Here is a 27,473-nt window from a genome sequence, read left to right on the forward strand (position 1 = left end):
CACATCCGAGAGCCGACAAGTCCAGAAGCAGGATGAATCCTCGACAGAAGCTCCCGCCATACAGCCTCCGGAGAGCATGGCGCAAGAAAACATCAAGCCAACTCAAGTCCTGGAAGCGAGCCACCCTAGACAGGACTCATCTAGTGCTCTACCATCCATCGAGGATTCTGCTGTCAATGGTCACCAGGAAGCTGTTCAGACGCCGCCCGGCGCTTCGAAGACTAATGTTGAAAGCATACCTCTGTACCGACCACCAGCTCCACCTTCGGCATCCCCAGAGCTTAATCGCCGTCAGCTTGTCAATGGACCTCCTACTCCTGTCGAGTCAAATACCGGCAAGCGCAAGCGGGAGTCAGCTTCTGAGACGCCGAAGAATTCGAAGAAAGCTAAGCGTACGCTAGTCACCGCTGGTGCGGATTAAGTCGTTTTCGAAGGTCGGTGATAGGTGTGTTCGCCAAGCAATATGGGATTGTTCGTGATGGATCTCCACTCTGGGATTGGGAAACGAAGAGCCGGCTGTATAGTACGGGTGTGCAGTTCATGATGGAAGTCTGGAAGTTCGAAGCGTGATTGTAAGAATTGAAATGTCGCCTACTCTACGGAGGAAGATGGCATAGACGCCAGCCAAATACCCTTGGCTCTTGACGATAAATAGAATCAAGAATTCATTGTCTCGATGATAGAAGCTCAGCCAGTCTCCATGTCGACTCCGTCACTTTAGAAGTGCCAATATGCAGATATCGCGATCTCTGCTTGCGGACCGAGAAACAACACCTCAATCCGGCTCGGCCGTGGTGGCATAGACCTGACGGTCCAAGTCACTCGCAGATCCTACGTATAGACCTTCAGAAAAGACTAGGAATTATGGGGTTCACAGGTCGGGATGCCCAGGTCGAACTCGACGGCATAATGTACCGGTTCATACAATGTCGTCAAAGAAGTATGTATGCACTATCAATACAATCATAAATACAATCATCGACTGCCCGGTCCACCTCCACACCAGCAAGAATGATCTCCTTCTCGCTCGACATGGATGACACAATTCATTTGTCGATGCTTCAGGAACTCGTCCACCCTATGCCGCACATCATCTACATCTGCAGCAGGGTTCGCAATGATATGTATGACGCCTTGCACGGTGGAAGAGCCACCACCGCCGCCGTGGTCATGTCCATGATGATGGTGCCCATGCGAGTCGGTGTCCTCTTTGTCATCTATCCAGAATCGAGGAACGGCATATCCAACAACGCCTCGCATTTCGCCGAGCTCCTGCAATGTATTCTTGATGCTGTACTCAAGCTGGTCTGGAATGACCAGTAGGAGTTTCTGCCCTGATGAGACTACTAAGGGTACAGCGGCCGCGAAGATGAGTATGGCGATGAGGATGGTAGCCAGAGGGTCCCAGAGATACCACGGCTTCCATAGCGTCAGAGCAGTGCTGATGATGACAGCTGCCGATCCTCCAGCATCTGCTGCCACGTGAAGGAAGATGCCGTGCATGTTATCGTTGCGATGATCATGAGCGTGGTCGTGACTAGGGGCTGCCTTGTCATGTGTGTGGTCGCAGTATCCATGTATGTCGCCGTTGGTACCATTTGAGCTCTTGTGACTATGTATGGATGTCACAGAAGTATGCCGCGCGTGCGCGTGAGAATGGCCATGGCTGTGATGTTGGTCGAGGGAGTTCTCATGGCTGTGTGAGTGTGAGTGCGATTGTGAATGATCCTGAGCGTGACTGTGTGAATGCTCGTGTGAATGCTCGTGTGGATGCTCGTGTGCATGATCGTGAGAGTGCCCATGTCCATGTCCATGATCGTGGCCGGCATGAGCGTGTCCAAAGGCGAACAAGCCAACCATGTTCACAAGGAAGCCAAGAGTGCTGACTACGAGCAATTCTTGAACGTGTCGCAGCTCTTTCTGCTCGGCGATTCCTTCCATGGCCTCCCAGACAAACTCAGTACTGACAAGCATGAGAAAGATGCCATTACCGAATCCAGCAAGAGTGTTCAGCTTGCCCCAGCCATACGGCATTCCAGGGCTGGTAGGCCACTTGGACGCGACGGCAGCACCAAGGCCAACGATCAGCCCAAGACAATCGAAGAACATGTGTACCGTATCACTGAGAAGACCTAAGGAGCCACTCAGGTAACCATATATGCCTTGTACAATCATGAAGGCAAAATTCAGACTATTCTCAAGTCAGTCATTTCCTTTGCTTCGTACAGGTAAGCCTTGATGGACCCTCGAGCTCACCATGTAAAGTAGGCAATCCGCCTAGAATCCTTTTCGCTCAAAATGCCGTAAATCAGCGAGCCCGGCTCGCATTTATCCATAATATATCTCGTTATAGCCGAGCCATTACCATCGTGGTGATGGTGCGTATGCGCGTTATTTGCATGCTCATGAACATGTGTGTCGTGATGCTGCTGCGCCGTGATCGTGGATGTATCGTACAAAACGCCGATGAACGATAAAGCAGAAAGACCGCCGTTGAAAATGGTCCCTGGCCAGAGGGATGGCGAGAAGAGAAATGCAAATGTCGCAAATAAGAAACAACTAAACCCAACGCCGGCTCTATATTGACTCCGCAGTGCTGACGGTTGCGCGAAGAGTATCGCTGCTGTGGAAGATGCAATTGCCAAAGTGCTGAATGCGACTGCGGAGACGGACACGGGAGGCGATGTAGACAATAGCCCAGACACCAGGATCGTGGATGCGAGGGATACCGCACCCGCTGCGAGAGTAATGTTGACATCGCTGACTGAAGATACCAGTGGAGAGGAGGCGTACTGCTTCCAAGAATTGCGATAGCTGACAGGGGTGGTGGGAGTGATGGCGCTCGAGGGCTGAGATGTAACCCCGGATCCAAGCGATGGAAGTGGAGGTGAGATTAAAAAGATGGAGCAAGCCAGAGCCAGATATCCCAAGAGCAAGTCGCTGAAGGATGCTCTAAAAGTGACACCGCCAAAGTCTAGCAGCATGGCTAGCACTATTACCGCAAGAGAGCCTATCCGCGAGGTGAGGATGTGCCTCCAATCGTGAAGAGTCGCTCGAGGCGTCGCGTCAGTGTTGGCAAGACCAGATGCCAGTGCTATTAGGAGCATAATGCCTGTTCGCATGCCACCGATTTGTGTTGCAGCATAGTACGGCAATCCTACGCTCAGACTTCGAACGGCCATCTTTTGCACAGATGCCGTCGTTAAAAGGCCATTTAAACGAGGCAGCGCTTCCACCTTATCCTTCCTCCTGTCCAGCATTCTTTCCGAGGAGCGCATCTTCGCTATTATGCCCACCAAAAGCAAAGTACCCGATGTGAGCGTACATGCTTCCACCAAGCTGTTCCCTCTTCTCACCAAACTCTCAGGCCCAGGCTGACCTTCTCCGAGCACAGACCTCTGCAATCGAGCATATGCGGAAAGTGGTGGGAGGCCATCCTCTTCGAGTGCGCTGCTCGTACCGTAAGCGGCGGACACCAGCAAATATGGCAGCGGTATTAAAAGGCTGGTCAACGCCTCTGGCAGAGAGAACCATGGTTTGGAAGCTGGGGCAAGTGCTGGATGATATGTCTGTAGAGGTCTGCCCAGGTCGGATTCTCCTCGCGGTCGGCCTTTCATAGGGAGTGGGAGTGGGAGTGGGAGCGAGTGACTGTGGGCGTGCGAGTGATGATCGTGGTGGTGGTGTTGGTGGTGGTGATTGCGTGAGTGCGAGTGCGAATGGACGTGGCCGTTTGCGACGTGCGCCAACGAGTTGAAGTCTAGCGAGCGATTGAACTCCTCTGACGGTGACACAACAGGCGTGGTCTCGTTGCTGACTTCGCTCAGTGTATGCAAGCTGTTTTGCAGGGCATGATTGGATCCAGCCTTCCTGACATGGTAGCTGCCGCCGTGACCATTCGCATTGCTACTGCTGTTCATGTATCCGTTCGACCCTGCTTTTTTGTTCGGCGACAGGTGATGTACGCTTGCATACGAGTTGTCTCTGCTGTGAGAAGGCGTGTAATATGGCGTGCCGGGCGCGGTGGTCGCCTCGATGGGAGGAAAGGTGTAGCTGCCAGACATTGCTGCTGGCTGATGTTCGGCTTCGTTTCGCTGTGAAACACACCACGCTTCAAGTCGTCTTATTGTTCCATTCCAAGTGGCGCCTTTTCCTACTCTCCAAACCGCATGTGCTTCTGTGTGAGGACTCGTATACCAGACGACCGACGACGTAGGCGGTTGGCGTAATCTGCGACGGATAGTGGCGGGAGAAGCACAGCAATGGGCGCATTCGTGTCTTTACTCCTTTGTTTCCCCTATCGCCAGAGGGCCCTGCATAACGTTACGGTTTAGAATACCTGCGGGCCGGGCCGCACCCACATGAAAGTTTGCTTGCGCAGACGCCGCACAACTCCCTCCCAAACCTTGTCTCGACGACTTCAACTTGAATTCCGAATCAGAACATGCAAAGTCTGAGTGAGTGATTCTGTGCAAGAAGCAGATCGCATCTTGCTCTCCGCAAAATGCCATGGTGGGATCTAGCTTGGAACATCTCCTTGGTGCTGGGTGTGTTGATCGCCGTATCGACCGCCGTTTCGCTTTTCATTTTACCGACAAGCTATTCTCATTTCCATCCAAGATCTCTTAGCACCGAAGCATTTTCCGAGAAGGATAGAGAAGATGCCGAGAAGTCCGGCTACGGATACTTCCAGAGAAACAAGAACAGCGACGGCCGGCTAAAATTCGAGGCTAGCGTTCAGGTCGTTGTTCTGGGAGATATTGGTCGGAGTCCGCGAATGCAATATCATGCCTTGAGTATCGCACAACATGGCGGTGTTGTGGACATCATCGGCTACACTGGGGCTGAGATGCACCCGGACATTCTTCGAAATCGAATGATCAACATTGTTCCCATTGAGCCCCTACCCCCACAGCTGCAGACCAGCAATCGGCTCCTGTTCTTGATACTAGCACCGCTAAAAGCCCTCTACCAAATCTGGACTCTATACCATGCCCTGGCCCACCGCGCACAAGCCTCAAAATGGATGCTCGTTCAAAACCCACCCTCAATCCCAGTTCTAGCAGTCTGCCAAATCGTCTGCTTCTTCCGAAACACACGCCTCGTGATCGACTGGCACAATTTTGGCTACTCGATCCTCGCCCTCAAACTTGGCGCCTCCCACCCTCTCGTTAAAGTTTCCGAATGGTACGAATCATTTTTCTCAGCCCATGGAGTCCACGCCCACTTCGCCGTCACGAACGCCATGGCCCGTGTCCTAAGAGAGAAATGGAACATCCATAACGCCCTTCCACTCCACGACCGACCAGCAGACATCTATCAACCGCTTTCCCTCCAAGCGAGAGAAACACTTCTCCGCAACCTTCCCGCCACTCAAAACTACGTCGAAGAAATCCTCCTCGGTTCCTGTCGCCTCCTCGTATCCTCCACATCCTGGACCCCAGACGAAGACTTCTCAATCCTCCTCGACGCACTAGTCCGCTACTCATCCACCGTAGAACTCACCGAAAGCCTCCCAAACATAATCGCAATCATAACCGGCCGCGGCCCCCAACGAGAATACTACCTCGAAAAAATCCGCTCCCTCACCGAAGCGGGAAAATTAGATCACTGTCTCGTCTCCACAGCCTGGCTATCACCCCAACAATACGCGGCATTACTCGGCTCAGCAGATCTAGGACTTTCATTACATACGTCGTCAAGTGGTGTGGATCTTCCCATGAAAGTCGTAGATATGTTCGGGACGGGATTACCTGTAGCAGGATGGGGAAAATTCGAGGCTTGGCCGGAATTGGTGCGAGAAGGTGAAAATGGGAGGGGATTCGAGAGTGCGGAAGGTTTGAGTGAGATTTTGGAGGAATTGTTTGGTGGGGATGGGGAGGAATTGAAAAGGTTGAGGGAGGGGGCGATGAAGGAGACGAGACGGAGGTGGAATGATGAGTGGATGCCTGTTGCTGGGAAGTTGTTTCAGTTGAGGCCGTGATGAAGGATGTGCTGCGCGAAATATGATGCCGTGCTTGAATTCTATGCTATTATTTGTCCGATTCGCCAGTGCACTCCGTGATCCATGCTGTATATGCCAGATGCGACTCCCCTCTGCCATGACGGACGGTATGATGACGCTTGAGTGGCGTTCTCCATCCTCAATGCCATACTTATAATACAGAAAGGCCCATCATAGCCGTCCTAAATGCAGCCTGTCGCTCTGCACGTCGCTAAATTGAAAGCCGTCTACGTTCCAGCTACGAATTACGCCGACGGCTCTGCTCAGAGTCCTGCATAACAGTATCTCGAGAAGATTCTGGCAATTCTTCAGCACCGGGCTTGGCAGGCTCGTTCACCTCTCTCATGAGGTACGACATAATACCCCACAGTGCTCTAAAAGCTTCGACACGTTGTTGAATGTCAAGCAAGTCGTACCACTGCGTCCGTTGCAGCCTCGGTCTGCACCAATTCTCATCCTCGGGCACAGGCTGAGGCATTTCCTCGGTCTTCGTGTATTCCAGGTATGCCCAGTGAACTGTGAGCTTCAGAATTGAGATATGATGGTTCAAAGAAGACACCATAAACACCTATACATGAATGTACATCAGTAAGGGTTCCTGGAAAAACGTCTTCCTTGGCATTTGTAACAACGGATGCATGTTTCTTACCTCGTCGTAGTCGCTGCTTGGCTCCTTTCCAATAGCCTGGTATTCAGTTTTTGAATCCCATAGCTTGCTTCCAGGCCTGAGTTCTTTCCATAGCATAGCCGGTGTTTTCCGCTTTGGCCGCTTCGTGCTGTCACGGGATGCACTGACTATTTCTTCAGCCATGACCAACACGTCTTTGACTTCATTTGGTGGTTCTGGGTTCTCGACTTCACCGCCAAGACCGCCTCCCCACCGCGGCTTCATCGTGTACCATTTGCCTTCGCCAGGCCGGTGCTCTACCTTACCTTGCCGCTGTCTTTCTTGGGCAAGTTGGAGTAGTCCTCCAATCTCACGCATCGTGTCGAGCCTCGACTTAGTCTCTCGTTGTTGCACGCTCAAGGCAGAGTCATCGAACTCCGTTTCTGACCGGACTTGGACGCAAAGAATGGGACCTTCGAGCCATCCTTGGCGTTGTTTGGCCCGCTCTTTGGGTACCCGATAGGCTGCTGCTGATTGCCGGACAGGAAGATTAAGCTTGTTGATCTGCACAATGGGCACTTGACGCGGTGCAGCTACCGAAGCCTGGAAAGACCAAACAACACCCTCAACGAAGGCTTTCACTGCCTCCGCTCGAAACTGGTCTGGCATCTCACGGCCGGAACCCATTCGACGACCTTTATAACGAGGACATAAGCGAGGCTCTGGCGTGGCGCTGTTTGATCTGGATGCTCGTTCACTGTCCTTGTCCACGCCGTTCAACTGGGTGGCGGTATTGTTTGGTGGTGCACTGTCGTGAGCATGGTTAGCTTCGGGCTGCCCATTGCCATCGGTCTGTTTAGAATTTGCATGGGCTGTATTGGGCTTCGCGGATGCTGTCTGCAAAGTCAAGATCGAAGGTTGGCTGAAGTGGGAATCAAGTCGCTGTCGCTTGGCATCTTTCTCGCCATCAATGTCGGGATTGGGCGGCAGACCGTCGTAGTAGTGGTCAAGGCTCGTGTCCCAGTACTGTGCAACGGACTCAAGGCCTTCCCAGAACTTTCGTAGGTAGGCTAGCCTGGGAGGCTTGACGCCGGGTTGAGTGGTTCTGTTGATGACACGGAAGCCCAAGTCATTTTCCAGTCGGAGTTCTGCCAACTTCTCATCAAACTCCTTGCATTTGCGGGCGACATTGGCATCAAGCCTGGTGACGTCCGCGTAGGAGGCGGCATTTGTTGCCTGGTTTGGAGTAAGAGGCGGAAAGTACGAGCTGCCATCTGAGGCCAAGGGAAGCAGTTCTTCCGGAGGGCATGGTTCTATCAGTTCGATGTTCAGAGCCTCAATGTGGCTCGCGGAAATGTCGGCAGGCTTCACGATTCGCGCGAAAAGAGGCTGCAGCCTCGGTGGCGGCGAGGATCCGTCCCATGTGCGAACAGGAGCCGCTCTCCGATCCGGAAAAGAGACAGGTGTTGGCGGTGCTGGAGGATCGCGCTCGGTTTCGGGATCAGTACTGTTCAGACCCGCGCCTTTATCGAAGATGTCAGCTGCAGTCATATCACATGCTTCGAACACTGTATGCTCTTGCCCTCGTATTTCTTGAGCGATGTCCTGGTGCCACCGACGAACCAAGGCACTCGCACCATGTTTGAGCTGCGTCAATGGCGGCATGCCTTGTAAGAAATGGCCGTCTGATGTCAAAGAGTGCTGGGCATTGGCGGGCAATGTCGGCCTGTTTGACATGATTGTTGATTGCTCACGGCGAGGCGGAAACGGCAGCTGTCTCGCTTGCGGATTGCTGTGACTTCCACACTGGGCTGCATGCCATGCCATGCCATGCCATGCCATGCCATACCTCGCCTTCATGCCTTCATGCCTTCATGCCTTGTGCCTTACTCAGGATTCGAGCACAGCGGCCAAGTAACACATGCACGTTCACGCAGGAAGAAAGCAGATACACACCAGAAAAGACGCCTGTCATGAACATCTCCACCTGTTTGCTCCTTCAGCCGCATTGAGCTGCCGGTGGCTGGTCTGGGTGTGCTGGCGAGCTCACGAAATTGCCCTCGTGAGCAGATGAAGTGAAGAAAGAAAATATTGGCCTATGCCAGGCTCACGTTGACAGCTCAGCAACGAGTACAAGGCAAGGCAAGGGTGTGGACAGACTACCGCCGCACGGCACGGGCAAGGGGTTTCGTGTCCCACCTTCACCAGGTCGCACGGCGTGCTCAACAGTGATCGTAGGCCACTTTTCCTCGCAGGACGCGCGTGTTGCTGCAGCCGAAATATGACGAGCTGTTTTCAACTCTGCTGGCCTGGCCTGGAAGATGATGATGTCTGTGGCGCGCGTGTGCAGAACTCCAGATGTGCCCGCCCACAGAGTTGCGGGCGGATGTCGAAGCCGTCGGCTGTGGCTCGCCTGGTGACATTTCTTTCCACGACAATCTACGCCATTGCCCTCACATCTCCCATATTTCGAAACATTCGCGCCGCCACCCGACCACAGCACCATGGCCATCAAGTACGGGATAATCGGCACGAATTGGATTACGGATTCGTGGATCCTGGCTGCAAAGAAAACTGGCAAGTGGCAGCTGCATGCTGTATACTCGAGAACACACGACCAGGCTGAGAAGTTTGCATCCAAACACGGAGCGACCAAGCTCTACACTTCGCTCGACAAGCTCTTCTCAGACAACGATCTGCAAGCCATTTACATCGCCTCACCAAACAACCTCCATTACGAGCAGGCGAAGCAAGCATTGCAAGCCAAGAAGCATGTCATTCTCGAGAAGCCAGCCACTTCGACTGTAGCAGAGCTGGATGATCTGTTCAGGATAGGGAAAGAGCAAGGCGTTTACCTCATCGAGGCATACAGACATATCCAGGAAGCCAACTACAAGAAGCTCCAAAAGCTTGTAAATGAAGAGAAGAGGCTGGGTCCGATCTATGGAGCAAGTTTTCAATATGCTGCTTACAGTAGCCGATACAACAATGTGCTCGCCGGCGAAGAGCCGAATATCTTCTCGCTCAAGTTCTCAGGTGGCAGCCTCGTGGACATTGGGGTGTACCCGGTGGCATTTGCCGTTGCGCTGTTTGGAAGACCGAAATCTCAGATCTACGTGCCTGTGAAGTGCCATACAGGAGTCGATGCTGGAGGTGTTGGGATCCTGCAGTACGAAAGTTTTGGGGTGCAGATCAATGCCTCCAAAGCATACCAAAGCACTGCTCCTTGCGAAATCTATGGTCAGAAAGGAACCATTACGATCAATGCTACTACCGATATCAGTACGCTCGCGCATTGGAACCCTAAGACGAAGCAAACCGAGGAATTGGCGGGTCCGTATAAGACTGTGGAGAAGCCGAATGTGAATATGGAGGAGGAAGCGCTTGAGTTCGCCAGAATAATAGATCAGAACGATGAACGGGCTCTTGGCGAGTTGGAGAAGATTTCCAGGGACGTTCTGCATGTCACTACAGACATGCGCCGGCAGGCGGGTATTATATATCCGGCTGACAACCGGTGAAGGGCAGAGAGCCGGTCCAGGATTAGTTCTACAATACTGTACATACAGTATAGTCCTTGTCCATGCACATGGTGAAACGGTTACGGTCAGAGCTGTCCGAAGCGTAGACTCCTCGACTGGCACGACGACTAGCTGGACCAACGCTTACTACATGCTCCTACTACGTCGAGCTTTGAATTGCTCGATCCACTCCGAAGCCCTAGCCTTTGGTACAACGTAGACTCGCACTAGACCGTCTACGATCTCGAGCTTACCGCTGCCGAGAAGTTTCATTAGACTGAGCTTCTTCCCAGCCTTGATTAATCCTCCCTGCACAGTCTCCATGTAGCACTCGACCACCTGGGCATCCGAGTATTCCTGTTTCTCATCCCAAGGTACAGGCAGGATGTACTGGAGATGCTCAAGCAACGTCTCGTTCTCCTGAAATGCCTTAATGAAATCCGTCTGAGCATGTAAAGGATACAGAAACAACACCGGGAACGACAAGACCGAACAAGGATCGTTAGCATCCGCAAGTGATATTTTCGCATCTTCCATCTCAGGCGGACTCTCCGTTTCACGACTCAGAATATTACGGGATTTGAGCGCCAGCCGGAGCGTCGCCTGTTCGCTTCGTGTGCGCTCCTTACGTGCGGCACGCTCACGTTGGAGGTTGGTGATATAATCCCGGCGCTTCTCGGTGGCTGTTAGCAGGGATTTGAGCGCAGCGTTGCTTGCGTCAAATTGCAAGCCGGAAGTGCAAGCATCCAGGGCTTCGGGTATCTTGTCTAGAGCCAGACAAGCTGACGCCGCTCGATACCAGGCCTTTGCATTCTTTGGGTTGAGTCGAAGTGCTGCAGCACAATCCGTGTTGCACGATCCGTAGTTTTCTGTGATTGTCGTTTGGTCAGTCGTGATGCGTGGTGTAGGAACGTATTCTTGATTCGGGCAGCGATACTCATCTCGAGGTTACAGAGCGCTCTATTGACGAGACATGCTTCCTCATGTTCGCGTTCCTTTTTCGCCTCAGCCTCCTCATCGATCTCGATGACCTTGACAGAAGCATCCGGCTCTGCTTCTGTAGTCTTCAGGGTGCCACGAAGGGTCTGGATAGCTTGCGTATAGAAGTCACGAGCATCTTTCCAGTTTTTGGCTCTAGCCTGCTCATTGCCTTGCTCCCTGAAGTTTGCAGCGACTTCAGCTTTGGTACCTTCATATGCAAGAGCTTTGATAGCTTCTAACATGACATTTTCGCCACCTTCGCCGTCCGTCTCGTCCAGCGAAGTCATGAACAGCGGAACACGATTCAGCTCCTTGAGTACCTCATCTGCGGACTTTTGTTCTCGTGTCCGCATGCCAGGCGGCATTTGCGCTGACATGGCCTCAACGAAGTCATCAGCATCCCGATGAGGGTTGGAAATTGCAGAATCGTCTGCGGCCGTTATTATGGACTGCGTCGTAGGTTTATTGCTTTCATTTTGCGCCATATCGAGATCTGATCGTTTCGACCATGCAGCTGCCAGGCCTGACTCAAGTTTGTCCCTGCGTTTTGCAGTGCCTCAGAAGTCGCTTAGATTGCGCAAATGTCGGCCTTGACTCGAGTCAAATGCAAGTGCTCTAAGCGATGTTGGAGACCTTGTTGTTGAACCTGAAGTGTACAGGTGTTGTGCAGTAAAGAATTTGCGCGATTGATGTTTGACGTGCATGGCGTGGTCCGCTACCCGACTTGTCGAGAAATCCGAAGTATTTGTCCGATGGTCGGCCACTTTTTATCCGGATACTTGACGTGGTCATCTTCCAGTGGCTACAACAAGGGCGAAAGGAATATAAGGCAACTTCCCCGATGCTTACATCGTATCTCACCCTCACCCTCACCCTCACCCTCATGCCTAGAATCAGCGGCATTATTGTACGATAGCATCTAATAGTCCGGTCGAGTCGCTCTTTACTGGGTTCCGCAACTATATATTTCCTCCTAGCAAGTTCTCCGGAAATTAGCCTTTCCTATAGCCTAGGCGTAACTCGCCGTGTATTGCGGTACCTGCCCTCGTATGCTAGACAGATCTTAGGAAACTAGGGATTATTTAAGCAATATACCTTGATATTGTTCGCTTATTATATAATATTTCTAAATAGCTATAAGCTTTTATTTTAAATTTTATTAAACTAAAAGACTTTATACTATAGGCTATATATTTTCTATAGTACTAGTGTTTTTCACGCCTCTATGAGAATAGTAGACTTAGTTGTTAAGTATGAAAATCTAATCTAATTTATATATATATATATATTAAGTTATTATTTTTATACTTAAATTTAATATCTAGCTATAGTATCTCTACTACTAGATAGACTATAAAGCAGCCTATTTAATAGATCTACTTAAAAATACTTCTAGTACTAGAGTCTAGACTACTAGTCTAGTTAAGGATAAAGCTATACTACCTCTATACTACTAGGTCCTCTACGGATCTAGCAATTATACTAATTCTCTTAGAAGCTAAACAGTCTTAAATCTTAGTACTAGCTAGCAGTAGCGACTTTATAAAACACAACGATCCGCTAGGCCTTCTATCCGCTCCGAGACAGTCCTGCTTTTGGGTCCTTCGCTGCACCCTGCTAGACTATATTCTTTCCCGACAGTCCAAATTGCCGGTTCCTGCCCTCGGGCTTTGAAATCAGCCTTTGCCTAGGGTATAGTGTCCGTCTTTCGCCCGGCACTACTCATATTCTGAAGTGTGAGGTGGTAGAAATGCTTCACACGGGCTTCTGCAGTCAGTCGCTTATGCGTTGCAGGAGCCGGACGATGCGAGCCTCCTGGCTACGCAGCTTGCAGGCGGTGCTTCAATGGGATCCTGCATGTATACAGTACATGTGTGTGGCGTTGGAGTTGGGATGCAGTCTGGGGAGCTGGCATTGTGCAGTAGTGCAAAGAACAACTCAGTTGCCGTGTATAACTCTCTCGCGATCCCAAGCGGCCAAGCCGGATATGGCAGAGGCGCGGCGAACGATGATGCCGGAGCCAAAACCTAAGTGTAGCCACGAATTACCGTCCGGCTAATGTGTACATGGCGTTGTCGCGCCGCCCTTTTTTTCCAACAGTTGCAAGATGCAAGATGCAGGTACAGGCCGGCGAAAGATTCTCCTCAACAGCGCTGAAGATCCGATGCCGCGAGGCCATGACCAAGGCTTGTTCGCGCGTCATGCTGAGCTGCTAAGGCTGCGTGATGCTGCAGGATGAAACGAGGCAAATTTGTGGTCAGAAGGGCGCAGTAGTGTATCATAGTGACTCGCCGTCAACCAGAGCATAGTGGCGCTGCTCCTGTCACGATGCCCCAGGTTGTCTCCAACCATTCGCAAATTGTCACACTGCAAGACAAGGCTGCATCACGTATTGACCCCTCCCAATCTCCACGCGCTATCTCAGTTATCGGACCATCGGTGATGTTGGATCTCCAGACTCCATGCACTGACTGACATCGGTTAGATGAGGAACACGTGCTGGAAGGAGCAAGGCGCGGGGATGATGCCTGGTCGAATTGTGAGGCCTCAAAGATGAGCTGCGCAGTGTGCACCATCAGCAGAATTCCATCTTTTCGCGTTGATGATGGAGGACGGCAGCTTTCGCGTTGTATTACTGCATTGCATGATGATGAATGGCAACGAGTGTGCAGTGCAGTGTGCCGGTAGCTTCAACTCTCCGGGGGGAGGGTTCGGCGCCGTGTGGACACCTGGCTGCAGCTGCAGGTGCAGTGCAGTAGCGCTGGACCGCGGGCGCCCGGCTGAGCGGCAGCGGGCATGCTACTGCAGGGAGGACCCAGAAGCGCGCAGGCACAGGTCGGCATGGCGAAGCAAGGGCTCAGCGGTTTCGGTCTGGGGGAGGCGAAACGAAAGGCCAAATAATAGGCAGTGATCTTCTGATTAAGGGGGCCAGCGGAACAGCATGGTGCGGCGTGGGCTGCTCATGTAACTTCGATCCGACTGCATGCAGAGGCCGAGGATCACTGTCATCATCGTGTGATGGTCACTTGGACGCGTGCCGCCGCAGCAATGATTGGTGACTGCCGCGATCGCAAGCAAGGCGAGAGCATCGTTGATTCGTTTCGGGGGAGGCGCTCTTATCGATTAGCTATATATCAGCAACTGCAGGGGTGGCACGGGGCAAGCAGAGTTGCTAGCAATTCCGGCAGTACCTAGCCCCGCTAAGCCTAGTACAAATTGTAGTCTTAGTATTTCTATATCCTCTATTAATCTTAAATTCTGTCTAAATTATCTCTTCTAACAGTCTCTATACTATATAATAGAATAGACCTATTAACGCCTAACGACGTCGGCGCCCTTTAGTCGCTTTAAGAACGAGTATTTAACCTTATAGAAGATTTTAAAATAGACACTAGTAACTAGTAATTAGTCTAGAGACAATATAGTAACTAATATATCTATAAATCTATTAGAAAGCTATCTATAACAATACCTAATATAGAAATAGGCCTGTGTTACGAGAAGTTATACTTCTACTATATAGAAAAATAGCGCTATAATAAGCTAGGTAAGGAAGTAGTAGGTATTAAGGGTAGGCGTATATTTAAGCTACTAAATAAGAAGTATAAAATCGGCTTTATTACTAAGGCTAAATACTATAATTATAAAGCTACTAGAAGAGTTAGTATTTGCCGTTATACCTCTACTAGTTAGTATATATACGATATTAACTATTTTAATAGCTAGAAGAGTCGGAAAGATATACTACTAATACTAGTATACTAAAGATAAAGTTATAAAAGAAATAGATAACTTACCGTAGGCTAGAAGGACCTTTAGCGCCTTATAGGAGTAATATAGCGGCAATCTCGGTATATCCTATCTCGATATTACTACTATATAAAATACCGCTAAATAATTGCCTTATTATAACTATAATAGGCGCTTTATAACCCTAGAAAAGAGAGGCAATATAGAGCTTTAATTATAGGCTATTATAGACTATAAAGAAATATAACCTATACTTCTAAGAATTTAGTATCTATACTAGGGACAGTATTAGAAGGGGGTTTATCTAGGCTATAGAAGAAGGTATTTAGTAATTAATAAAGTACGGTAAATTAATACTACTAGACGATACGTACGAGGTTAATTAGCTAGACTAGAAGATATTCAACCTTCTAGTGTATAATAATAATATTAAATAGCGGCCTATAGTATATATGCTACTAGAAAGCAGTATAGTGTTGTCTAACGTCTGTCGTCTACGTATAAGCGCTTAGCTATATAGCTTCTTAGAGTCGTTATAGTAAGCCTAGCGAATAGCAACTATAATAGTCTATTCTTTATAACTTAGCGTCTAGATAATAGGCTATTAAAGATATATTTCTATAGATTTATACCTACCTCTATTAACGATACTCGTTATAGACTATCTAACGTAAATAATAAATTTCCGCTCTAAGGCGTCTATAAGAAGGGCTATAAGAAGCTATTATAGGTTATACTATATATAGAGTCTAAGGAAGAGATAGAGATTAGAATATATATAAGAAGGGTTATATTAGTAGGTAGATAGGGTAGTAGTAAATTAGTGTAGTATTCGATAGAGATCTAAAAGGAGAGGGAGGAAGGCAGGCTAGTTAGCCTAACGCTAAGCGCTAAGCCCTGCCTAAGGCATTAGGACCCTAGCTTCACTCGGCCTAGTTATATACTAATTACGTATAGCCTCTAACATACGCTTCCCTTCTAAAGGCCGCGCCCTCGTAGCCTGTCTATGTTCTAATCTAATCTCCGCTACTACTAACTTAGCAGATTAACTAAGCTGTTTAGCCGCGCTAAATTAAACGCTTAACTACCTAATTATGTAACTATATTAAACCTTACCTTCTAGTACAATGTCTAACTCTAACTACGCTATCCTTGTATATAATAAAGTAATATATAACTATAAGAATTAAGGACTATCGACTAATTATAATACGAGCACGCCTTCCCTACTATAATAGGTAGGCGTACGAGGTATTATAGTACTACCTCCGTTCTAAGTAATGTCGTTCCGAGTTCTCTACGTCTACTCTAAAAGACCTAGAAATGTCCGCTTCCGAGGGTTGTTCTTATTATTACGAGGGCTATTATTTACTATCGTAGTTTTACTAGCCCTAATTAGTTAGGTTTAGTAGCCTTTAAGTATTAACTAATTATATCTTTTTAAAAAACTTAGTTCTTCTAGTTTCTATAGGTAAAGGCTATTATAAGTATAATAGTTAAGGTTTGTTTTACTTAAAGGGTCGGAAAGATCGAGGAGTAACTTATTGTTCGTAAGATCGACCCTAGCTAGCTTAGCTCTATAGTTTTTGCCCTTAGTTAGTCTATTAGTCGCTTAATCTTTTAAGCGGCCCTTAGTGTTTTAACTTGTCCTTAAAGTTTTAATTAAACCTTTAATATAGCTATTCTTTTAACTTAATAGTACGCTCTAGCTCGTAGTATAGGTAAGATTGTATCTATAGGCGTAGCGACAATAGTAAGTAATGTTAATAATAGCGGCGCTAGTCGTCTTAGCGCTAACTTTACCTTACTCCTAATTCCTTCTTCGACCGATAACGCTTTAATTAGTAACACACTCCGCAATACCGTTACTAATATAGGCGCGTCGGCTGCCGGTATACTACTAGCTTATAGCGCGATACTATTATTATTACTATCGTTACTCGTATACGCGCGCGCGCCCTCGCCGATTACCTAGGCCTCGATAGAATAAAGGAATAAGAGGAGAATCTAAATACTAGGGGAAGGGTCTTATAGGGCGCATTAGTAAAGAGGTAGAAGCCTTAAAAGAGTAGTAACTAATTGGCGCGTCGTAGCGTACTAGCGTAGTCTTATTATCCTTTGCTAACAATTGCTTATAGCTAATTAGTTAGCTAATAGCACTGTTAGAGGCTACACGTGATTGGTATGTAACTAGCTCGAGTGAAGCTAGGGTCTCGGTGCCTTAGGCACGGCTTGGCGCTTGGCGTTGGGCTAACTGGCCTGCCTTCCTCCTTCTCCTCCTAGTTCTCTATCGAATACTACTCGTACCCACTACCACCCTATCTACCTGCTAATATACCCTTCTTATATAGTATTCGATCCACCCTTTGAGGGTAGTAGCTAGATAGTCCTTATTTCAAGCTTTTAGCGGTGTAGCTACAATAACTAATCTAACTATATTGCGCCCGAAGAACGGGACCTATACGTACCATTCTACTAAAACAACCGTACCAATCATTAAGCAAGGCCTTCTATACGGCCTATTATACTGAGTTAAGTATACTAAGCCGATATCCACTAATTCCGCTACATCCGTATCTTAGGGGCTAATAATACATTATTAGTGTCGCCCCTTACAATAGCCGGTTTATTACGAAACAACAACCGTGCTGCCGCTAGCAGCGCTAGCAATAACAATGCTAGTGGCACAGTACCTACTAAAGTGCCTGCTAAAGCACCTGCTAAGGTGCCTGCTAAAGAGCCTGCTACTAGGCCTGCCGAAGAACCTATAGTTCTAGGTGACGACCTAGAATTGCCTGTCGACGACATTCTTAATAATATTGTTAATCGTCGATATAGCTAACTAGCCTTTAGTCCTCAACTAGTAGGGAGACTTTAAGAAGCTACCTAAAACAGGCTTACTGCCCTACGTCAAGAACAATAGCTGAAGGATAATCTCCTCGAAATTCGCCGCCTTTAGGAGGCCCTAACAACCAACACTGAGCCGATAGTAGGGCCTTCCTCACTATTAGTCCTAGTCTAGAAGAAGGATGCTAAACTCAAGGACTGCACCGTGTTTAATGGCTCTAGTCGAAAGTAATACAACGACTACATTCGTAACTGTAAGCTTAACCAACGAAACGCACCTAGGGCTCTACTAAACGACTATTCACTAGTCGTCTATACTATATAGTACATTAATAGCGACCTAAAGCGCACCTAGGATAACCATTTTAATTCCCTTAATAACTAGACTGCTGTTCAGTAGCAAACCTACAAAACCATCATATTAGACACCCTTAGAAACCCTATACTAAGGTAACAATACGCTTAGGACTAATACCTTCGAGCCAAGTAAAAGACTAATTAATCGGCTCGCTTATTTGAGGCCTATTTAAAGACCCTCGAGGACGATTTACTACCTAAAACCGACTCCATCTAGATATCTAAGATACGACCTAAACTGAGATAGGAACTGGTCCTTAAATTGGACCGCCGCCGTGTGTTTGAATAGGCCAACCTAATACGTATTCAATTCATAGTCGAAGTGGAAATAGCCGAGCGGGCTGTTTAGCTCTAGCAACGACTAGAATCGAGGATCCGACTAGCTAGTACCAACCGCGGTAATCGTAGTGCCCGCGGAGGCAATAGCTAAGGGTCCTACCAAAACAACAATGCTGACAATAGGAATAGTAATAACGACCGTGGAAGAAGCCGTGGCCGGCGGCTATACAGAGGAGGCCGCGATAGGGGCCGTAGAAGGGGCTCGTATCCCTACAGTACTAATCGCTCGGCTAACAACAGCGGCAACAGCTATAGCAATCCCCTAACCGGACTAAAGTGCTTCAATTGTAATAGCACTAGCTATCTACTAGGCTAATGCGACAAACCTAAGGACTAGGCCCGAATCGACCGTGCTGCCGCCGAACACCGAAAGCACCTTTTAGCAGCTAACGCTACCCCTATAGGCCAACCTTCTTATTAGTCGAAAAAAGAGTAAGCGCCGCACCAACTGTTGGCCTTGTGCGGCGTAAGACTATCGACATTGTGCTAGCTATTACACGTACCTGTCTTATATCTAGGCCCGATACTAACTATAAGACAAAGGTTATACTAGACCCCGGAAATTCAGTTAGCGCCCTTATTAGCCATTACCTAGCTAAGCAATTAGACCTTCGACAACTGCCGAAGACTGACCTGCCAACCCTTGCTTAGTTTAATGACGCTCGGCACTTAACCTATAGAGCCTACTATGTTCCTATAGTTCTAAAAGACGACCTCGGAAATGAACGCCTACTAAACTTTACTGCCTACGCGGTAGACATAGACAGCCTCCTATCCGATATTGTTATTAGCAACCCTGTTCTCAAGTACCATACTATAGTTATAGACTTAGGTAGCCAACAATAGCGCTTTAGAATCGCTCGGAAAGAGGACATTAAACACATCGACATTAGCGAGTGTCCTAATGATATTAGGGTCCTGTTTATTAGTAACCTAACACTAGCCTCCGCCTCAGCTAATCTAACTGCCGACCTGCTCGGTAGTAATAACGATGAACCTGTGCCCCCTAATGGCATAGACCCTGAATAGCTTAAGCGTATACTAGAGCCTATTCGAGAGACCTACATCGATGTGTTCAAACACTACCTAGCATCGACATTGCCTATATTCAAAGAGACGGATTATAAGATTGATATTATAGAGGGCAAGGAGGTTCCTTTTGGCCCCCTCTATAACCTTAGTAAACGAGAGCTTGCTGTGTTGCGTAAGTACCTAGAGGAAAACCTAGCTAATAGTCGAATTCGGTATAGCAATAGCCCTACTAGTACACCTATCCTGTTCGTACTAAAGAAGGATAGTAGCCTGCGTCTATATATCGATTATCGTAGGCTTAATGCTGTTACTATTAAAGATCGTTGTCTACTTCCTCTTATTAATAAGACCCTCGATCGCCTTTCTAGTGCCTACTACTATACTACATTAGACATTAAGGACGCCTATTACCGCATCCGTATTCGCAAGGGCGATGAATAGAAGATAGCCTTTCGTACTCGCTATAGCTATTTTAAGTACTTAGTTATGCCATTTAGGCTAGCTAATGCCCCTACTACATTCTAGTCCTATATTAATCGGGCCCTATTAGGCCTATTAGATTACCTCTGTATAGTTTACCTAGATGATATCCTGGTTTACACACACTCTCCTAACATTGCGGAATACTAGGCTGCAGTCCGCAAGGTACTCGATCGCCTAAGGGCCTATAGCTTGTATTGCAAGCCTTCTAAATGCACCTTTGCTGCTAAAGAGGTGTCCTTCCTTGGCTTCCTCGTATTAACCGAGGGTGTTAAGGCTGATCCTAATCGGATTAAGACTATTACTGAGTAGCCGACGCCTACTAGTATTAAAGAGCTTCAATTATTCCTAGGTTTTGCTAACTTCTACCGTCGATTTATCGAAGGTTACTCGCGGCACGTAATGCTACTGACTAAGCTTACTAAAACCAAGGCTAACCCGACTAGAGAGTTTAAATAGGCTGATAGAGCACAAGCCGCTTTTAACGGTCTAAAGCGACGCTTTACTAAAGTCCCCTTATTGTACTATTTCGTACTAAGCAAACAGATCCGTATTGAGACTGACGCTTTATAGTTTGCTATATTAGCTATTATGTTATAATAGGCTGATGACAATTACTAGCACCCGATTGCCTTCTTCTCGAGGAAGATGATTGATACAGAGCGTCGCTACGAGACATACGAGTAAGAGCTCCTAGCTATTATCGAGGCCTTCAAGCATTAGAGGCACTATCTCGATGGTGCACAGCACACCATTTAGGTCTATACGGACTATAACAACCTCCGTGGAATTACGAAGGTTACTAGGGTTATAGGTCGATAGGCTAGATAGGCCGTCTACCTCGCTAGGTTTGATTTTGATGTATTATATCGGCTAGGCGTGAGTAACCCTACTAATAGCCTATCGAGGCGACCTGATTACGATAGCGGGACTTAGCAATCTATTAATTTATTGTTTCTAACCCTATAGCATAAGATTGCTATAGCCCGTATTATTAATAAGCAAGCGTAGGATAAGCGGCTTACCGGACTCCGCGACGGCTTAAAGCATGTTAATGCTCTTACTGTATTGACAGTGCGTATTAAGGATATAGACAGGAGAAGTTATAATAACTCCCTAGTCGACATCGCTATATACAGTAACAGCGATAGCACTGCTGCAGTTGATCCGGCTGCTAGTGCTATTAGATGTATACAATGCGTACCTCGTTTAATAGCGAGGGTGCTATTAAATAACCTTACGAATAGGGATAGTCAATCGTTTATAGATAAGCTGTTACGGGCTTAGTAGAGGGACGCCTTTGCTGCTAAACGTATAGACAAGCTTGTAAGTAGGCGAAAGACTCGATCTAGTAAGAGTAACAATTGGTCGATCGATAACAAAGGTTATTTGAAGTTTAAGGGTAGATACTATGTCCCCGCTAAATATTCGATCCGACAAGAGCTTCTTAAGCGACACTATAATAGTAAGCTTGCCGGTTACTATAGCATAGAGAGGTCGTACGAGCTACTATCGCGCATATACTACTAGCTAAATAGTAAGCGGGATATAAAGGAATACGTTAACACGTGTGCCGTATATCAACGTGTTAAGGTACCAAAACATTAGCCTTTTAGCGAGTTGTCCTTATTACTAATCCCTTACAAGCTATTTGTAGAGCTTACAATGGACTTTATTATAGGCCTTCTACCTACTAAACGTAGGGGTAGCAAGGACATCTTCGATACTATCCTTGTTATAGTAGATCGGTTTACTAAAGGCGCTCGATATATCCCGGCACGGAAGGATTGGACTGCTATTAACATAGCAGAGGCTCTGTAGAGCAACATCTTCTATATCTATTGGGGAACCCCTAAGGGGATAGTCTCTAACCGGGGCACGACATTCACATCCTATTATTAGAGCGAGATATGCCTATAGCTAAGACTAAAGCATCGGCTATTAACAGCCTTCTATCTACAGACTAACGGTCAAACAGAGAGGCAGAATGCCACCCTATAGCAGTACCTACGCAGTTACATCAACGAGAACCCTAACGACTAGGTCAACCTCCTATAGCCTATAGAATTCGTATACAACAACAGTGTACACTCATCTACTAAGGTTTCACTATATATAGCTATAATAGGCTAGAACGCCGCCTTACTATAAGACCTATTTACCTCGCTCGAGGCCGAGCGCAAGGAAAGGGAAGCGCGTTAAGTACTAACACCTAAGACGCTAGCGGCTATTAAGAGGGTTTAAAAGATGCGAGAAATTCACGCTATAATAGCTAACAAACTAGTAAAGGCCTAGGCCTATTAGAAGGCCTACTATAACAAACACTATACGCTAATGACCTTTAAACAAGGCGATATAGTTATGCTTAGTACGAAGAACCTCCGTATCCGCAAACACCTATTACCTAATAGCAAAACACGCCCTAAACTGGCACTAAGGTACATTGGTCTATTCCGTATTCGAGAAGTTAAGGGCTCCTCCGCACAGGCCTATCAGTTGTAGCTTCCTCCTTATTACACTATCTATAACACCTTCCATATATCCCTCCTTAAGCTATATTACCTGCGCGAGGGGGATAAAGCCCCTACTAAACACGAAGACATACTAGCGGATAGTAAAGAGCTGTAGTCTATAGAACGTATCCTAAACTACCGGACTAGGCAAGGCAAGAAGGAGTACCTGCTAAGATAGCAAGGCTATTCACTAGAATAGGACTTATAGGAAGCTGAAAACTCCTTTAAGGATATAACCGAGTTGTTGGATAAGTATTAGACTAGCGTAAAGAACAAGAAGAAGGCTAAAAGCTTATAATATTACTACTAAGGCCTAGGATCAATGCTACCCCCGGGGTGCTATTAGCTAACTAATCAGAAGCAAGCTATTGTTAGCAACAAAGGACAATAAGACTACACTACTATAGTAAACGCGTACCGAGTGTCAATAAGCGCGCTATAACGCGTCAACTAATTGCCTGCTCTTTTAAGGATTCTACCTCTTTACTAACGCGCCCTATAGGTCCCCCTCTTGTTCCCTTATTCTAACGAGGCCTCGAGGCCTAAGCGATCGGCGAAGGCGCGCGCGCAGCGGATAGTGCCGGCGGTGTATTGGAAGAAACGGCATACGCCTATATTAGTGACGGTGTTGCGGAGTGTATTGCTATTTAAAAAAGGAAGGACACGGCTATATTAGTAACGGTATTGCCGAGTTGTTGTTAGTTGAAGAAGGAAATTAGAAGCAAGGTAAAGTTAGCGCTAAGACGGCTAGCACCGCCATTGTCAACATTACTTGCTATTGTTACTACGCCTGCGGGCACAACCTTACCTACACTACGAGCCTAAGGCACCTTTAATCAAAACTTTAATTAAAGCTTTGAGCCTGTTAAAGGTTTAATTAAAACTTTAAGGCTAAGTCAAAACTTTGACTAAGTTAAAAGATTGAGCGACTAATGGACTAACTAACTAAGGGCAAAAACTATAGAGCTAAGCTAGCCGGGGTCGATCTTGCGGACAATAGGTTACTCCTCGATCTATCTAACCCTTTAAGCGAGGCGAACCTCTACTACTACACTTATAATAGCCTTTACCTATAGAAACTAGACGAGCTGTGTTTTTTGAAAAGATAAGATAAGATTGACACTTAAAGGCTGCCAAACCTAGCCAATTAGGGCTAGCGAAACTACGAACAACAAGAACAATAACCCTCGGAACGGATAAACCCTCGGAAGCGGACATTGCTAGGTCTTTTAAGAGTAGACGCAAAGAACTCGGTACGATATTACGCAGAGCGGAGGCAGGGCTGCAATACCTCGTACGTCCACCTATTGCAGTAGGGAAGACGCGCTCGTATTGTAATTAGTCGAAGGTCCTCAATTCTTATAGATACATATCACTTTATAGTTCATTATATATAGGGATAGCGCAGTTAGAATTGGACATTGTATTAAAAGTAAGGTTTGACATAGTTATATAATCAGGTAGTTAAGTGTTCAATTTAGCGCGGCTAAGCAGCTTATTAGACTTGCTGAGTCAGCAGCAACGGAGGTCGAGGTTGGAACATAGAAAGGCTACGAGGGCGCGGCCTTTAGAAGGGAAGCGTATGTTAGAGGCTACACGTGATTAGTATGTAACTGGCTCGAGTGAAGCTAGGGTCTCGGTGCCTTAGGTACGGCTTGGCGCTTAGCGTTGGGCCAACTAGCCTGCCTTCCTCCTTCTCCTCCTAGTTCTCTATCGAATACTACTCGTACCTACTACTACCCTATCTACCTGCTAATATACCCTTCTTACAAGCACCCCGGGGGTAGCATTAATCCTAGGCTTAGTAGTAACATTATAGGCATTATAAGCTCTTAGCCTTCTTCGTGTTCTTTATGCTAGTCTAATACTTATCTAACAACTTAGTTATATCCTTAAACGAGTCTTTAGCCTCCTATAAGTCCTATTTAGGTAAATAGCCTTGCTATCTTAATAGGTACTCCTTCTTGCCCTACCTAGTCCGATACTTTAGGATACGTTCTATAGACTATAGCTCTTTACTATTAGCTAGTATGTCCTCGGATTCGGTAGGCGCCTCATCCCCTTTACGTAGGTAGTACGGCTTAAGGAGGGATATACAGAAGGTATTACAGATAGTGTAATAAGGAGGAAGCTATAACTAGTAAGCCTATATACCCTTAGCTTCTCGAATGCGGAATAGGCTAATGTATCTCGGTACGAGCTTAGGCCTTGTTTTACTATTAGGCGATAGGTGTTTGCGGATACGGAGGTTCTTAGTGCTTAGTATAACTATATCGCCTTGTTTAAAGGTTATTAGTATATAACGCTTATCGTAGTAGGCCTTTTAGTATTCTTAAGCCTTTATTAACTTCTTAGCTATCTTAGTATAGATTTCTCGCATCTTCTAGATACGTTCTATTGCCGCTAGTGTCTCTAGTACTTAACGCGCTTCCCTTTCCTTACGCTCGGCCTCGAGCGAGGTAAATAGATCTTATAGTAACGCGGCGTTTTAACCTATTATAGCTATATATAGTGAAACCTTAGTTAATAAGTATATACTATTGTTATATACGAATTCTATAGGCTATAGGAGATTGACCTAATCCTTAGGATTCTCGTTAATATAACTGCGTAGGTACTGCTATAAGGTAGCATTCTGTCTCTCTATTTAACCGTTAGTCTATAGATAAAAGGCTGTTAATAGCCGATGCTTTAGTCTTAGCTATAGGTATATTTCGCTCTAATAGTGCGATATAAATATCGAGCCCCTATCGGAGACTATCCCCTTAGGGGTTCCCTAATAGGTATAGAAGATGTTAGTCTATAGCGCCTCTGCTATATTAATAGCAGTCTAATCCTTACGCGCCGGGATATATCGAGCGCCTTTAGTAAATCGATCTACTATAACAAGGATAGTATTATACACGTCCTTGCTATCTCTACGCTTAGTAGGCGGAAGGCCTATAATAAAGTCTATTATAAGCTCTATAAATGGCTTATAGGGGATTAGTAATAAGGATAACTCGCTAAAAGGCTAATACTTCGGTACCTTAATACGTTAGTATATAGTATACGTATTTACGTAGTCCTTTATATCCCGCTTACTATTTAGCTAGTAGTATATACGCGATAGTAGCTCGTGCGACCTCTCTATACTATAGTAACCGGCAAGCTTACTATTATAGTGTCGCTTAAGAAGTTCTTATCGGATCGAATGTTTAGCGGGGATATAGTATCTACCCTTAAACTTTAAATAACCCTTATCGTCGATCGACTAATTATTATTACTCTTACTAGATCGAGTCGCCCGTCTACTTATAAGCCTATTAATACGCTCGATAGCAAAGGCGTCCCTCTACTAAGTACGCAATAGCTTATCTATAAACGATTAACTATCCCTATTTGTAAGGTTATTTAATAGCACCCTCGCCGTTAAACGAGGTACGCATTATATATATCTAATAGTACTAGTAGCCGGATTAACTGCAACCTCTTCTATAGTACTATCGCTATAGATAGCAATATCTTTAATAGAGTCGTTATAGCTCGAGCGATCTACGTCCTTTCTTTTAACGTATACTAGAAGAACGACAACTCCGCTATAGTATTTATTGCCGCCGCGGGGTTCGGAAGTCCGCTTATCCTACGCTTACTTATTAACGATACGGGCTATAGCAATCTTATACTATAGGGTTAGAAACAAAGAATTGATATATTAGGTCTCGCTATCGTAATTAGGTCGCCTCGATAGGCTATCGGTAGGGTTACTTACGCCTAGCTAGTATAATATATTAAAATCAAACCTAGCGGGATAGACGGCCTATCTAGCCTATCGACCTATAACCCTAGTAACCTTAGTAATACTACGGAGGTTATTATAGTCTATATAGACCTAAATTGTGTACTAAGCACTATTAAGATAGTAGCGCTAATACTTAAAGGCTTCTACGATTACTAAGAGCTCTTACTCGTAGGTCTCGTATCGACGCTCTATATCGATTATCTTCCGTAAAAAGAAGGCAATTAGGTACTAATAGGTGTTATTAGCCTATTGTAATATAATAGCTAATATAGCGAACTATAAAGCGTTAGTCTTAATTCGGATCTGCTTGCTTAGTACGAAATAGTATAATAAGGGGACTTTAGTAAATCGTTTCTTTAGACCGTTAAAAGCGGCTTGTGTCTTATTAGTCTATCTAAACTCTCTAGATAGATTAGCCTTGGTTTTAGTAAGCTTAGTTAATAGCATTACATACCTCGAATAGCCCTTAATAAAACAGCGGTAGAAATTAGCAAAACCGAGGAATAATTGAAGCTCTTTAATAGACGTAGGAATAGGCTATTTAGTAATCGTTTTAATCCGATTAGGATTAGCCTTAACACCCTCGGTTAATACGAGGAAGCTAAGGAAGGACACCTCTTTAGTAGCAAAGGTGCATTTAGAAGGCTTGTAATATAGGCTATAGGCTCGTAGGCGGTCGAGGACCTTACGTACTATAGCCTAGTGCTCTACAATGTTAGGTAAATAGGTATAAACTAGGATGTTATCTAGGTAAACTATATAGAGGTAGTCTAATAGGCCCGAAAGGGCCCGATTAATATAGGACTAGAATGTTGTAGGGGTATTAGCTAGTCTAAACAGTATAACTAAATACTCGAAATAGCTATAACAGGTACGGAAGGCTGTTTTCTATTCGTCGCCCTTGCGAATACAGATACGATAGTATACATCCTTAATATCTAATATAGTGTAGAAGTATACGCTAGAAAGGCGGTCGAGGGTCTTATTAATAAGCGGAAGTAGATAGCGATCTTTAATAGTAATAGTATTAAGCCTACGATAATCGATATAGAGGCGTAGGCTACTATCCTTCTTTAGAACAAATAGGATAGGTGTACTAGTAGGGCTGTTACTATACCGTATCCGGCTATTAGCTAGGTTTTCTTCTAAGTACTTATGTAATACGGCAAGCTCTCGTTTACTAAGGTTGTAGAGGGGCCTAAAAGGGACCTCTTTACCCTCTATAATGTTAATCTTATAATCCGTCTTTTTAAATATAGGCAAT

The 27,473-nt window shown here is 46.4% G+C and overlaps 9 protein-coding genes across 9 annotated transcripts; 4 read left to right on the forward strand and 5 right to left on the reverse strand.

Moving 5' to 3' along the window:
- The first annotated feature begins 34 nt into the window (after nucleotides 1-34).
- On the forward strand, nucleotides 35-685 carry MYCFIDRAFT_183245 (uncharacterized protein). Its single transcript, XM_007930209.1, has one exon. It carries the CDS (start codon nucleotides 77-79, stop codon nucleotides 419-421), a length of 345 nt encoding a protein of 114 aa, XP_007928400.1. The 5' UTR covers nucleotides 35-76; the 3' UTR covers nucleotides 422-685.
- Nucleotides 686-975: 290 nt separating this feature from the next.
- Nucleotides 976-2,142, reverse strand: MYCFIDRAFT_215852 (uncharacterized protein; the record flags this gene model as incomplete). Its single annotated transcript, XM_007930210.1, has 1 exon — nucleotides 976-2,142. Exon 1 carries the CDS (start codon nucleotides 2,107-2,109, stop codon nucleotides 976-978), a length of 1,134 nt encoding a protein of 377 aa, XP_007928401.1. The 5' UTR covers nucleotides 2,110-2,142.
- A 435-nt stretch (nucleotides 2,143-2,577) lies between these two features.
- On the reverse strand, nucleotides 2,578-4,185 carry MYCFIDRAFT_215853 (uncharacterized protein; the record flags this gene model as incomplete). The annotated part of the gene is made up of 2 exons (XM_007930211.1): nucleotides 2,794-4,185; nucleotides 2,578-2,737 (listed from the first exon to the last, which is right to left on the reverse strand). Exons 1-2 carry the CDS (start codon nucleotides 4,059-4,061, stop codon nucleotides 2,578-2,580), a joined length of 1,428 nt encoding a protein of 475 aa, XP_007928402.1. The 5' UTR covers nucleotides 4,062-4,185.
- A 316-nt stretch (nucleotides 4,186-4,501) lies between these two features.
- On the forward strand, nucleotides 4,502-5,980 carry MYCFIDRAFT_28456 (glycosyltransferase family 33 protein; the record flags this gene model as incomplete). Its single annotated transcript, XM_007929725.1, has 1 exon — nucleotides 4,502-5,980. One exon carries the CDS (start codon nucleotides 4,502-4,504, stop codon nucleotides 5,978-5,980), a length of 1,479 nt encoding a protein of 492 aa, XP_007927916.1.
- A 361-nt stretch (nucleotides 5,981-6,341) lies between these two features.
- MYCFIDRAFT_97007 (uncharacterized protein) lies at nucleotides 6,342-8,099 on the reverse strand (the record flags this gene model as incomplete). Its single annotated transcript, XM_007930212.1, has 3 exons — nucleotides 6,342-6,569; nucleotides 6,651-7,112; nucleotides 7,152-8,099. Coding segments are annotated over 3 exons (1,638 nt in total), but the record flags the coding sequence as incomplete, so codon positions are not given.
- Nucleotides 8,100-9,112: 1,013 nt separating this feature from the next.
- On the forward strand, nucleotides 9,113-10,129 carry MYCFIDRAFT_26726 (uncharacterized protein; the record flags this gene model as incomplete). Its single annotated transcript, XM_007929713.1, has 1 exon — nucleotides 9,113-10,129. The coding sequence occupies one exon, from the start codon at nucleotides 9,113-9,115 to the stop codon at nucleotides 10,127-10,129; it is 1,017 nt and encodes a 338-aa protein (XP_007927904.1).
- Nucleotides 10,130-10,276: 147 nt separating this feature from the next.
- On the reverse strand, nucleotides 10,277-11,487 carry MYCFIDRAFT_140497 (uncharacterized protein; the record flags this gene model as incomplete). The annotated part of the gene is made up of 2 exons (XM_007930213.1): nucleotides 10,277-10,998; nucleotides 11,067-11,487. 2 exons carry the CDS (start codon nucleotides 11,485-11,487, stop codon nucleotides 10,277-10,279), a joined length of 1,143 nt encoding a protein of 380 aa, XP_007928404.1.
- A 1,192-nt stretch (nucleotides 11,488-12,679) lies between these two features.
- On the reverse strand, nucleotides 12,680-13,313 carry MYCFIDRAFT_176446 (uncharacterized protein; the record flags this gene model as incomplete). The annotated part of the gene is made up of 7 exons (XM_007930214.1): nucleotides 12,680-12,712; nucleotides 12,750-12,778; nucleotides 12,830-12,890; nucleotides 12,914-12,950; nucleotides 12,981-13,018; nucleotides 13,067-13,165; nucleotides 13,209-13,313. 7 exons carry the CDS (start codon nucleotides 13,311-13,313, stop codon nucleotides 12,680-12,682), a joined length of 402 nt encoding a protein of 133 aa, XP_007928405.1.
- Nucleotides 13,314-13,335: 22 nt separating this feature from the next.
- On the forward strand, nucleotides 13,336-23,147 carry MYCFIDRAFT_176447 (uncharacterized protein; the record flags this gene model as incomplete). The annotated part of the gene is made up of 10 exons (XM_007930215.1): nucleotides 13,336-13,363; nucleotides 13,395-13,549; nucleotides 13,596-13,649; nucleotides 13,677-13,774; nucleotides 13,799-13,829; nucleotides 13,870-14,017; nucleotides 14,043-14,208; nucleotides 14,258-14,278; nucleotides 23,007-23,053; nucleotides 23,131-23,147. The coding sequence occupies 10 exons, from the start codon at nucleotides 13,336-13,338 to the stop codon at nucleotides 23,145-23,147; spliced, it is 765 nt and encodes a 254-aa protein (XP_007928406.1).
- Between the last annotated feature and the right edge of the window lie 4,326 nt (nucleotides 23,148-27,473).

This window comes from Pseudocercospora fijiensis (genome assembly GCF_000340215.1).
Source record: "Pseudocercospora fijiensis CIRAD86 unplaced genomic scaffold MYCFIscaffold_6, whole genome shotgun sequence".
NCBI classification, from domain to species: Eukaryota; Fungi; Ascomycota; class Dothideomycetes; order Mycosphaerellales; family Mycosphaerellaceae; genus Pseudocercospora; species Pseudocercospora fijiensis.